This window comes from Oncorhynchus nerka, linkage group LG7, assembly GCF_034236695.1.
Source record: "Oncorhynchus nerka isolate Pitt River linkage group LG7, Oner_Uvic_2.0, whole genome shotgun sequence".
Taxonomy (NCBI): Eukaryota; Metazoa; Chordata; class Actinopteri; order Salmoniformes; family Salmonidae; genus Oncorhynchus; species Oncorhynchus nerka.
Window position 1 is genome coordinate 40,523,429 of NC_088402.1, and position 12,572 is coordinate 40,536,000.

At 46.1% G+C, this 12,572-nt stretch overlaps 1 protein-coding gene across 1 annotated transcript; it reads left to right on the forward strand.

Annotated features, from left to right (window-relative positions):
- The first annotated feature begins 510 nt into the window (after positions 1 to 510).
- On the forward strand, positions 511 to 4,157 carry LOC115132753 (fMet-Leu-Phe receptor-like). The gene is made up of 2 exons (XM_029665490.2): positions 511 to 650; positions 2,839 to 4,157. Exon 2 carries the CDS (start codon positions 2,840 to 2,842, stop codon positions 3,911 to 3,913), a length of 1,074 nt encoding a protein of 357 aa, XP_029521350.1. The 5' UTR covers positions 511 to 650; position 2,839; the 3' UTR covers positions 3,914 to 4,157.
- The last annotated feature ends 8,415 nt before the right edge of the window (positions 4,158 to 12,572 follow it).

A 12,572-nucleotide genomic window follows, 5' to 3' on the forward strand; every position in this document is an offset into this window, starting at 1 on the left:
TGAGATATTTCTGTATTTCATTGTCAATAAATTTGCAAACATTTCTAAAAACATGTTTTCACGTTCTCATTATAGGGTATTGTATGTAGATGGATGACCGCCAAAAAAAATCAATTTAATCCATTTTGAATTCAGGCTGTAACACAACAGAATGTCAAGGGGTATCAATACTTTCTGAAGGCACTGTATTAATGTGAGAACATTACTGTAGATTTTGGGGGCATTCACCTCATTCTGTGTGTTTCTTTTGGCTGACCATAGAGAATACGGGCAGGAAGTGGACTCCAGTTGAAGAGGGAAGAGCATCTAATGACCGAGTAAGGCATGGCCAGTATTCCCCACCCCCTTCCAACTCGTGCCTCTTCTAGAGGGAAAGAGAAAGATAGAGAGAGAGAGAGAGAGGAAGTTCATAGAACTCATGTCTTTTCTGTGGCCACCCAAGTGGGTTTTGAGCCCACATCCTTTAGGCTCGCTCGCACAGACACACTGATGCACACAGAGATGACAAAGACGACAGTGAGGATTGTATTGACACAGAGACACAACTATCTGCACAGACACACAGCATAGAACTATGCACCTCCACACTCTGTTCGACCATTGAAGCTGAAGTACTGGTCAGCTACTACTGGAGCATCTCAACTCATCAGGTAAGCATTATCAGTATGAGTATCAACCGTACACAGCATTTTTTGGGCTTTACTTCTCATTTCGTTTGTTAAATCACGTCATTTGGACAGTTTCAAGGGCAGGAGAGAACATTCTGTCGACGTTCTATCAACAGACGACTGGTTCGATTTAGTTAGAGACAAGGTCAACTCGTTTGACATGCAGCAACTCTGTCTCCTGACTAGCTGTACTATACTCAAGCTGTACACGTACAGTAGCAGCATTGCTATAGCCCATTCTGGACAAATGATGAGATTCTGTGTATAGTTAGCTGAACATATACAGATCATCTGTCAGGGACTACATGAAGAAGATGTTACCCTTTGTCTGTGTCCATTGCTTTCCATTACCACATGTCAGCTCAAGTTGAGTTGCCAACTAGATGAATAATGATTAGCCACTGATATACATTACTACTGTAGATTCAAATATGACATTGAGGTGGAGGGGGGGCCCAGCAAATGACACCCTATAATTGAGTAAAGGCTGGATTATGGCAGGTTTGTTTTGCAGCGTTTATTGAAACAGCATTTAATCATGTAGGCAAGCATAAATATTGTAGTAGTAACACAAACAGTGCCATAAAAAAGGAGGCGTAATAAAATGACTAAATACTCATAATTTATACACTGTAGTCCAGAGCAATCAGTCCACTGTGCTCGTCCCATTGATCAGTGAAGTCACCAGTACATGCAGTATGTCAGTCAATCTAACAATGAGACATAGTTCTTTATCTTGACAATAAAGAAATTCAAACAGAAATAGTATCTCACATCTGTCAACGACAGTGCTTTGGATAAATAATCGGGATTTTACTTTGTAAGGTGTATTTCCATGGATGGATTACATCCTCAAACTGATAAAGAACAACCAATGAATGTAGTCTAATATTGACTTTGAACTTGTGCCGGGAGTCAGCTTCATGGCAATGAAAGTATTTTGGGGAATGCAAATCGTATCGGCGTCATATCAAAGAAGCCTCTGCTTGTAAAAAAAAAAGCACAACCACAAAAGCCATCCAAGAGGTGGAGTGAGTCCCTGGCTCAGTTCATAATAACGCGTTCCTAATAATCTTGCTCCTAAGTAAACCCCATCACTTATATGGACTGGAAGCTTATTGGTTGCTAGACCACAGGAATATGTTTGTTTTACTGTTGGTTCACTGATGGGAATGGGTATATGGCACAGGATACTGTGCCCTAATATTCTACCCCAAGCCATAGCCGCAAGATGTTTTGACTAGGGGGTGCTGACTGCGGATTAACATCTCACCACCAGAGTGTGCTGTAACACCCCCAGCACCCTACTTCCCGCTGCTATGACCCAGGTATCTCTGGTCTGACTCTTAATGAGAGGGCACCTGGGCAAGAGACTGGTCACATCAGTCATAAGACAAAACCATTATATGGTTCCTGTCTATGTATGCCTCTGGAAAGGAAATGGAGATACTGTATGCAAAGAGGAACAGGACGGCAAATCGTGTTCTTACAAGTTCCTTGTTGGACTGATATGTTTTAGGTGGAATGCGGACGGTATGTCAGTATCCGATGAATAGCATAGTATGTGGGTGTGCACCACAGGAGGTTGGTGGCACCTTAGTTGGGGAGGACGGGCTCGTGGTAATGGCTGGAGCGGAATTAGTGGAATGGGATCAAATACACCAAACACATGTTTTATACCATTCCATTAACTCCGTTCCGGCCATTATTATGAGCCGTCCTCCCCTCAGCAGCCTCCACTGGTGTCCACGCTGGAAAAAGCAAGGAAAACAAAAAAGTACAACTGTGGGTAGTTCATAGTACCAGACCTCCGCCACATACTCACACAAACACACACACACATTCCCAGACACAGACACAGAATGACTCAGACTGTCATGGACAGATCACATCATGCCCGGCACACAAGGTCCCATCTGAAGATTCAGAATACTTCCTAAAAAGCTAAAGATATTTTAATCTTACAGTCAAGAATTTATAGTTCTGTCCATTTGTGACTATGAGTCCTCTTCCTGATAATAACAACTGACTGGCTACTGGCTGGACAAAGTTCAAAATCATTAGAGGAAAAAGTGTTCCTCTTTATGACTCATCTAGAGGAAAGCCATTAAGTGGTAATGTATAAGGAAATCATTATGTATATTCACACCCTTCTCGCCCTTTTTAACAGCATGACATCCAACGCCACGCTTCCATTCGTCCTCCTTGCCTCAGCCGGCCGAGATGACAAGGCCACTGTGGTGGACATTGACGCCATCATGGACAACTTCATCATTGTCCTCTACACGCTGACCATTGTCCTGGGCACCACGGGCAACTCTGTGGTCATCTGGGTGGCGGGCTTCAAGCTCAAGCCCACCGTTACCAACGTGTGGCTGGTCAACCTGGCCGTGGCCGACCTCATCTTCTGCCTGAGCCGTGTGCTCTCGCTGACCAAGAAGCTCTTCTTCGACTACTGGCCGTTCGGCATCTTCCTGTGCAAGTTCAATGGCTTCTTCAAGTACACCAACATGTTCTGCAGCGTGTTCCTGCTCGCCGTCATCAGCATGGACCGGGCACTGTGCGTCTGGCACCCCGTCTTTACCAAACGCCGCCGGACACTCTGCGCCGCCCGCCTGATGAGCACCGGCGTGTGGGCGGTGGCGGCCATTTTGAGCGCCCCCTACTTTGCCTACCGCCAGGTCTACCTGGGCAAGAACAACCTGAGCAAGTGCTCGCTGGAGGTCAAGGAGCCAATGGAAGGCGACAACAGCGCCAAGCTAGCGCTCTACTCCATCCGCTTCCTATGCGGTTTCCTGCTTCCTTTTCTCATCATCCTCTGCTGCTACGTCCTGGCAGGGCTTGGCATCCGACGCACCCGCCTGTCGGGCAAGTCGCGTCCCCTTCGTATCCTGGCATCGCTGGTCTGTGCCTTCTTCCTATGCTGGGCACCCTACCACTGCCTTCTACTGGCCAAAATGATGTACAGCAAGAATACCATGGTGAAGGTGGGGCTGACAGTGGCCAAAGGCTTTGCTTACTTCAACAGTTGTGTGAACCCGCTGCTGTACTTCTGTATGGGGTTGGACATGAGGGGTTCAAGGTTCAGGCAGAGCTTAGCGGGGGTGTACCAGAGAGCACTAGCCGATGACAGGGATGGTCGGTCCACGCAGTCCAACGAGCGCACAGTGGATGATAGTTCTGGCCCTGCGTCACGACCTGTAATGGTGACTGGTCAGTCTCGAGTGAATGTGGCCAATTTCTGAGGGGAGTCACATTTGGTATGAGGAGGGGTTTCAGTCCTTATTAATTTACAGGCTAGTTAACACTGAATAGCTGAATAGCTTGTGTAGACAAAAAAATATATATATATTTTTGATCAGTTGTTCAAACCGTTCACATTCCATTGACTTTGTTGTAGCTAAGAGAGGTGGAAGCTAGACCACAGGGGATACATAGAGACTGTGAATTCATGTAAATGACTGAATAAAAAGCTCTCACAGTTTCAAAGTGTTAAGTGCTAATGTTTTGATGTATGTGATGAACATCACAGAAAGAAAGTGGAACTGTGCCTAGAAAATAGCATAAAAGGGGGAAATGACACAACCTTTTGGGGGAAGTCATAGATGACTTCAGTCATGTTATTTCTACTAAAAGTCAACTTCAGGTTTCAACAGGGGGAAAAACATTATTTCCATTTTAGTGTTTCCATTTAGAAGCATTGTCTTCCACAGGACAGCATCATTATGTGCCATTGGTGAATTTGACATATCGGTGACACCTCATTCACTCTCATTGATGATTTGAAAGGGGGAAATGAAAGATTAGAGAGAAAATAGAAAGAAAGGGAGAGGGAAGTCAGAAACAGAGGATGTAATCTGGACAGCTGGACTTGAGGAAGTGTGGTGGTCGCTTGTTTCTCTTTTAGTCACCACATTGTTCCTCACAGTTAGACTGTCTCTATCATGTCTCAGGAGTATGACTGGTCTGTCAGTTGTCTGACTGGCCTATCCTGTGGTGAACACAGTGGCTCAGCTTAAGCACTGTGGTTGCCAGTTTAAAGAGACAGGATGGTGAATTAATTTGCAGTGACAAACATCACACTCGCACAATTCAATTCACACTAGTTATTCAATGTATCTCTTCTGAAACTCCATCTCTCTGCTTATTCAGAACTCTTGTGCTGAAATAAAAAGTATGTAAAAGAGACAGTTCAGCTGAAGTCTATTTATCTTTTGGTAAATAATCTAAATATGAATCAGAACTGTTTTCCTGTCTTGTCTGAAACTGTGTAGCTAGCTACATCATGTCCTCTGTGTCGTTCATGAAAGGCCCGAAGGTCCAGGATGCAGAGAAACAGCAATCTCCCTCAGGACAATGGAGGAGAAGGGACATGAATGGATGGGAACATTTACATTACATTTAAGTCATTTAGCAGACGCTCTTATCCAGAGCGACTTACAAATTGGTGCGTTCACCTTAAGACATCCAGTGGAACAGCCACTTTACAATAGTGCATCTAAATCTTTTAAGGGGGGTGAGAAGGATTACTTTATCCTATCCTAGGTATTCCTGAAAGAGGTGGGGTTTCAGGTGTCTCCGGAAGGTGGTGATTGACTCCGCTGTCCTGGCGTCGTGAGGGAGTTTGTTCCACCATTGGGGGGCCAGAGCAGCGAACAGTTTTGACTGGGCTGCGCGGGAACGTTACTTCCTCAGTGGTAGGGAGGCGAGCAGGCCAGAGGTGGATGAACGCAGTGCCCTTGTTTGGGTGTAGGGCCTGATCAGAGCCTGGAGGTACTGAGGTGCCGTTCCCCTCACAGTTCCGTAGGCAAGCACCATGGTCTTGTAGCGGATGCGAGCTTCAACTGGAAGCCAGTGGAGAGAGCGGAGGAGCGGGAACAGAACAGTTCAGTTTAATCCACCAGAAAAGACAGAACAAATATTAGAACAAATATTATTGAAAAAAAAAAAAACGTTATTTTGGGAACAAATGTACAAAGCACTGTATAATCTTTGCAAATTATATCATAAATAGGACTGGTGGAGTTATGTCACACATGCAGTGAACAAAAAAATATATATATATTTTTTGCTTAATCCAAAATTGCAACCAACTGATTGCATCATTACCACAAAAATGGAGGAAGCAAGTGGAAAGGGGAGAAGGTCAGGAACTTGTCTGTTAGCTCTGCATTAAAGACCAGAAAACCAGATGGGATGGCGTGTCACTGCAGAATGCTGTGGTAGCCATGCTGGTTAAGTGTGTCTTGAAATCGAAATAAATCATAGACACCCCCACACCATCAGACCTCCTCCTCCATTCTTCATGGTGGGAACCACGCATGCAGAGATCATCCGTTCATCTACTCTGCATCTCACAAAGACACAGTGGTTGGAACCAAAAATCGCACAGTTGGACTCATCAGTCCAAAGTACAGATTTCCACCAGTCTAATGTCCATTGCTCTTGTTTCTTGGCCCAAGCAAGAAACAGGCCTAATTCACACAGTCTCCTCTGAACAGTTGATGTTGAGATGTGTATGTTACTTGAACTCTGTGAAGCATTTATTTGACTACAATCTGAGGTGCAGTTAACTCTAATTAATTTATCCTCTGCAGCAGAGGTAACTCTGGATCTTCCTTTCCTGTGGCGGTCCTCATGAGAGCCAGTTTCATCATAGGGCTTGATGGTTTTTGCGACTGCACTTGAAGAAACTTTCAGAGTTCTTGAAATTTTCCAGATTGACTGACCTTTATGTCTTGAAGTAATGATGGACTGTCATTTCTCTTTGATTATATGAGCTGTTCTTGCCATAATATGGACTTGGTCTTTTACCAAATAGGGATATCTTCTGTATACCACTCCCACTTAGTCACAGCACAACTGATTGGCTCAAATGCATTAAGAAGAAAATAAATTCCACAAATTAACTTTTAAGAAGGCACACCTTTTAATTTAAATGCATTCCAGGTAACTACCTCATTATTTGGATGAGATAATGCATAGAGTGTGCAAAGCTGTTTAACACTTTTCTGGTTACTACATGATTCCATATGTGTTATTTCGTAGTTGTGATATCTTCACTATTATTCTACAATGTAGAAAATAGTAAAAAATAAAGAAAACCCTTAAATGAGTAGGTGTGTCCAAACTTTTTACGGGTACTGTACATATAAATTATATATATATGGGGGACTGAAAATGATGCAGGCAATGACATTGATAGAAGCCACAATCTGTATGCAATATTAAAGCTGATCTACCCCCTTTAAAAAAAATGACGCTCTTCCCCCTGTATCATCATTGCTCGGCATTGTTGCCTTTTGTAACATATGTCAAAGGTTAAAATGTCCAATGCAAAGAAAAAATGTTTGGACTATTTTGAATAGTGTAAGTGGTGATACGTTAAATATTGTGATATCTTTTTTGGGGTGATTTTATCATTTCAATGTATTACATAATGTAAAAGACGTCTAAATCAATAAGTGTGTGAAGCAAATTGACCAGTTTGCTAACGCATATCACATTCTTCAACCAACACTGTTGTCCTATACTACTGTCTGTCTGAATCATTTGATTCGTCATGAGTCAAAAGGGTAAAGGTCTTGAATTGAGCAACAAGTGAAATAATAACATGGGTTTGATGGCAGTGGGGTGAAGGGTGCTACTGTGCATGTAATTACACAAGTTGTGTTTTTTCTTTGCTACCATTTTTGTTACCGATCATCATGATTACATTCTCAAGATTAGGATTCTCACACTAGCCAAGGAATCAGCATTGCTTAGACACTGTGTCTAAACTGTGTCCTGACACTTGTAGATTCAAGGCTAGATTCAATCACATTCGAGCTAGCCAACTCGTGCATAGCTGTTATTTTGAAGGTTTCGGAGGTGGAATTACGCAACCACGTTTTTTTAAACCAACAAGGGGAAGTAAACAGAAAGCAGAAATACACTGAAAATATTTGTGAACGGAAACATGGCCTCTGGGATCCTTTCATTGACCTTGTGATGTCCCAGTGTTGATGGGGGGGGGGGGGGGGGGTGGAGTGGTGGAGGTGGGGGCACTAGTTTAGCAGTAGTGAAACTGTGAGAGAGACCAGCTGAAAGAAAACCCCAAAAGCAGAAGTGGATATCAGCCCAAAATATATGTTTTTCTTCCTTTGCTTTATGTCAAACTTCCATCAGGCAGAGTTTGAGTCTATTTCATTTAGTTCAAGTTAGGGCTGGATTCAATCCATATCGCGGAAGTATGACGGACGATCCGCATTTAAATGTAAAGGTAATTTAGAATTGAGCCAAGATATGCAGCGTTTACCGTGAATGCAGACTCCACGAACAGTGCCTTTAAATCTTCCACGATATGGATGTTTACACATTACAACACAGTGCCCTATTACTTTGTGTTTATTCCTGTAATTATAGTGTAAAAAGTATTGTCATAACTCATTATTTGTAACGGTTTTCTTCTGGTGAAAGAGAGGCGGACAAAAATGCAGCGTGGTTAGTTTTGTACATCTTTAATAAAGATGAAAATACAACAATCTACAAAACAAGAAACGTGAAAAAACCAAACCAGTCCTATTTTTTAAATTTTTATAAAAAATAATTTATTATCTTCAATACCATTCATTCTTTACAACTCATAATTTTCATACATACTCAAATAATGGTATTTTAATTTAACTAATTTAACTAAACATAAACCCCAAACAAAACCTCAGGGGAGCATCTTCCCTCCCCATCACCCTACAAAATACCTTTCCCTATCTCACCGTCCCTAATCTATCCCCTTACAAATCTAAATGACACCCAGCCCTAAACCCCCCTTCCACCTCTCCCGAGCAGCATGCTGCCCCCACTTCCTCTCCTCCCTCTTCATCCTCCCCCTCCTCACTATCCCTTCCACCCCCCTTTCCCTGTCTTCACCATGTTCTGCCTTGCTTCCCACAGCCCCCGTTTAAAGAGACTCATGAGAAGCCAGAGCAGAAACCTGTCCCTAGCCGTCCCTCTCGCTCTCCCTACACCTCTCTCTAACCTGGCCCACGTCAATACAAAAATCCCCCCTTACCAAACCTAACTACACCCGTGCCCTAGCCCATACTACTCCGGCAAAGGCACAGTCCCAAAAGACATGGCGCACAGTCTCCTCCCTGCCACAAGAGGATCTTGGACAGGTGGGGGATTGCACCAAACTATTCCGGTACATGATGTAACGTACCGGCAAGCACTTATGGAGGCTCAACCAATTCAGGTCCTTGAGCCTGTTTTCCAGACCCCGCGCCTGCACTCCCTCCCAGACTACTTCCGAGATGCCCACTACAGGCGCATGACCAAAGTGCCACCGCAGCTGTAACACCCGCAGGAGGTAACCAGAAAGAAACAAAAATTGTGTCCAGCTTGAGGGGGAAATGTGGTACCCCCCTACCTCCCTCCCCGATGGGACAGATCATGTGTGCCCTGGCGACCCACTCGCACCTGCCACTCCACATGAACTGAAACACAAGCCTCACTAGAGGCCTCCTCAGACAAGCCGGCAATGGGTAGATGTACGCCAAATACAAAACAGACGGCAACACATCCACCTTTAGGACCAGGACTTTGCCCATAAAAGACAAATACCTAGCCTTCCACATTGCTAGCTTCCTCTGTAACACTGCGATACGCATGTTCCAGTTTAGCGTCGCTGAGCCGGAGGTCTCAAAATGGACCCCGAGAATCCTCAGGGCCCCCACAGAGAGATAACCCCCAGGCACATCCGTTCTACCGCGCCATCTTTCGAAAAACTTGACGGAAGATTTTGCATGGTTCAGAACTGCTCCCAACGCTCGGGTGAAATCCCCAAAGATGGCAAGGGACCTTGTCAGGCACGAGTCCTTGCACAGCAGCAAGGAAGTGTCGTCGGCGTACTGCGTCATCTTAACACGCAGCCCACCACTTCCAGGGATCAACAAGCCTTCCACCCCTGTGTCTGCCCTAATGGCAGCCCCCAGAGGCTCCATGTACAGAACGAAGAGGAGAGCCGAGAGTGGGCATCCCTGCCTGACTCCAGACGAGAGGTCAAAAACGTCACCCAAGTGACTATTTACACTAACTCGGCACCCCGCTCCGACATATAATGTACGAATGCATCCTATGAACTTCTCCCCAAATCCTAATCGACCTAACACTCTGAATAAAAAGGATCTATTCACGCGATCAAAGGCTTTCGCCTGATCTAGCGCTGCTACCATTAAAGGCAGTCCTCTATCTTCAACCCAAGCGATGGAGTCCCTGATTAACTGTAGGTTCCATCTAATAGAGCGGCCCTCTACCCCGCACGTCTGATCCTCATGGACGACGTAGGGAAGGGCTGTGCGCAACCGGTCTGCTAAAACCTTTGCAAGTAGCTTGTAATCTACACACAGCATGGTCAACGGCCGCCAGTTGCCAAGGTCTGTTACTTCCCCCTTCTTATATAAAAGTGACAGCACACCAACAGCCATTGATCCCCCCGGGACCCCCGTCTCAAGGATGGCCTTCAAGACTTCGAGGACCACTGGTCCAAGTATACCCCAAAACTTGAGATAAAACTCAGCCGGCAGCCCATCCATCCCAGGCACCTTCCCTTTTCCCATCCTCCTAAGAGCGCTCTCAACCTCTTCTAGTGAAATCTGGGTCTCCATCACTTCTCTAATGTCCTCCGGCAACCGCCTGGACAAGTGTTCTAAAAACACATTTCCCTGCTCTACATCTATTTCCCTTTCCTTAAATAAACCTTGGAAATGATCAGTTGTCACCCTGACCATATCCTCTGGTTCTCTAACTATACTACCATTTTCTTCCCTAACACCTTCCTACTCTGTCTGGCCCTAACCGACTTAAAGAACATAGCAGAACAAGTCTCATTATGTTCTAGAAAGCCACTATGCGCACGCTCCAGGAAAGCGCAAGCCTTCCGCTCCTGCAACTCCCTGAGCTGCGCCTTTAGGGTTGCGGATCTCTCCCAGTCAAACGACCCGCCGAGGTTGCCTGCCTCGTATTCGAGTTCAATTAACCTTTGGATACGATCCACCTCCCTCCTCTCCTCCCTTTTTTTCCTCTTGCAATACCCTATTATAAAAGCCCTAATCCTCACCTTAACTAATTCCCACCACTCTAACACCCCCTCGCACATGGAACGGAGGCCTTCAAGCCTCCAAAAGAAACCATAAAACCAGTCAACAAAAGCCTGCTCCTCCAGCACATCCCGATCTAACTTCCAGTACCCCCTACCAAAGAGGCAGACTGGCGACCCCACCTGCAGGAGCACCCCGTCGTGATCCGAAAAGAAAACAGGCAACAGCCGCCCAGACAACTTACCCAAAGACCTGGGTACAAAAATAGTCGAGCCTCCGCTCAACCCCCCTGGAGTTGCGCCATGTAGGATCGGCCATTTTCGGAGTAGTGTGCAGACCACCATCTACCAGACCATGGCAAGCCATTAGCCCGGCAATGGCGCCTGCACTGCTATCCCCCCCTATTCCTAAATCTGTATTAAAATCCCCCCCTATCACTAATTTCCTATTTGTGACACACAGGGGCGTCAGACAGTCAACCATCTCCCTTCTGTCTGCCACCACCTGTGGCCCATACACCACCACTAATCTAAATGTACAATCCCTTATCGTGACATCCACCCCTATAACCCTCCCCTGCATTACCACAAAAGAATCCTCCACTTTTACCTCCCTGTGCCCACACAAAATCCCTACCCCGATGAGTGCACCCCCAATACCCCAAACCGACTCCCCTTGTCCCACTCCCTCTTAAACCTACTAACATCCCCTCCATCCCTCAGGTGAACCTCCTGTAAAAAACAAAAATCAAACCCCACACCCTCCAAATAACTAAAAACCGCCCTCCTCTTAACAAAATCCCTTAAACCCCTTACATTTAAACTAACAAAAGTAAAATTAGACCCCATGAAAGAATAAAATAAAAACATGTAATACACTCAAATTCTAAACCCAGACAGAAAAAAAAAAAAACAGGAGACTCACCCGATGCTCCCCTGCTCCATATCTACCGGTGAGAACACCATCCGTACTCCCGACATCCCCCTCTTCCTCCATCTCACCAACCCAGGATGCAGGAATAGTGTTTGGGTCCGGGGTGCCCTGCACCCTGGGTCTACCCCCACACTCCTCCCCCTCCCCCTCCCCAGTGCTGCAGCTGGTTTGGAAAAAAAATTGGGGAGGCTGAGTCCCCAAACAAAAAACTCCCCACCTCCTCCTGTACCCAGTCCTGAGTCTTGTTAGGTGTGTCCCCACCCAACAGAAGTTGAGGGCCTGGGGAAACCAGCAGCAACCCAGAGGTTTCTCCCACCCCCATCACTCTCTTGGCCATCCCCTCCCTCTCACTGTCGGCCAATCGCACCCTCCTCTTCATTCTCTTCTTTGGTGATGGCGGCAGTGGAGAGATACCACCCTCCCCCGCCAGCTCCTCCACCATACCCCTCATCTCTTCCACCAGGGCACTTTCCCCCCAGTCCACTTGCTCTTCCACCGTCTCCTTCTTCACCACTCCTCCCTCGCTTTCTTCTCTCTCATGCTCCTCCACTCGGTTGCCTTCTTCCGCCGCTTTTCCTGGTTCTCCTACTCCCGTGCCTTCCGTTTCCTTCTCTCTTCCATCCGTCGCTTCTTGCTCCTCCTCCTTCCTTGCGGCCTTCCCCTCTAGACCTGTACTCTGGTCATGAGGTGTGCTTCCTTCCCTCCTCTTCTTCCCCCATCCCCCGCTCCTGCTCCCCCCCCAGCCGCAGACGCATATGACCTCTGACAAGCCGGGCACCCCGCCACAGGTGTGCTGGGACGAGCCACACCCGTGGCACGCCTTAGGCTTGTCACAATCCTCGCCTCGTGTTCCTCAGATCCACAAAATCTGCATTTTCTTGTGCTGCACGAGGCG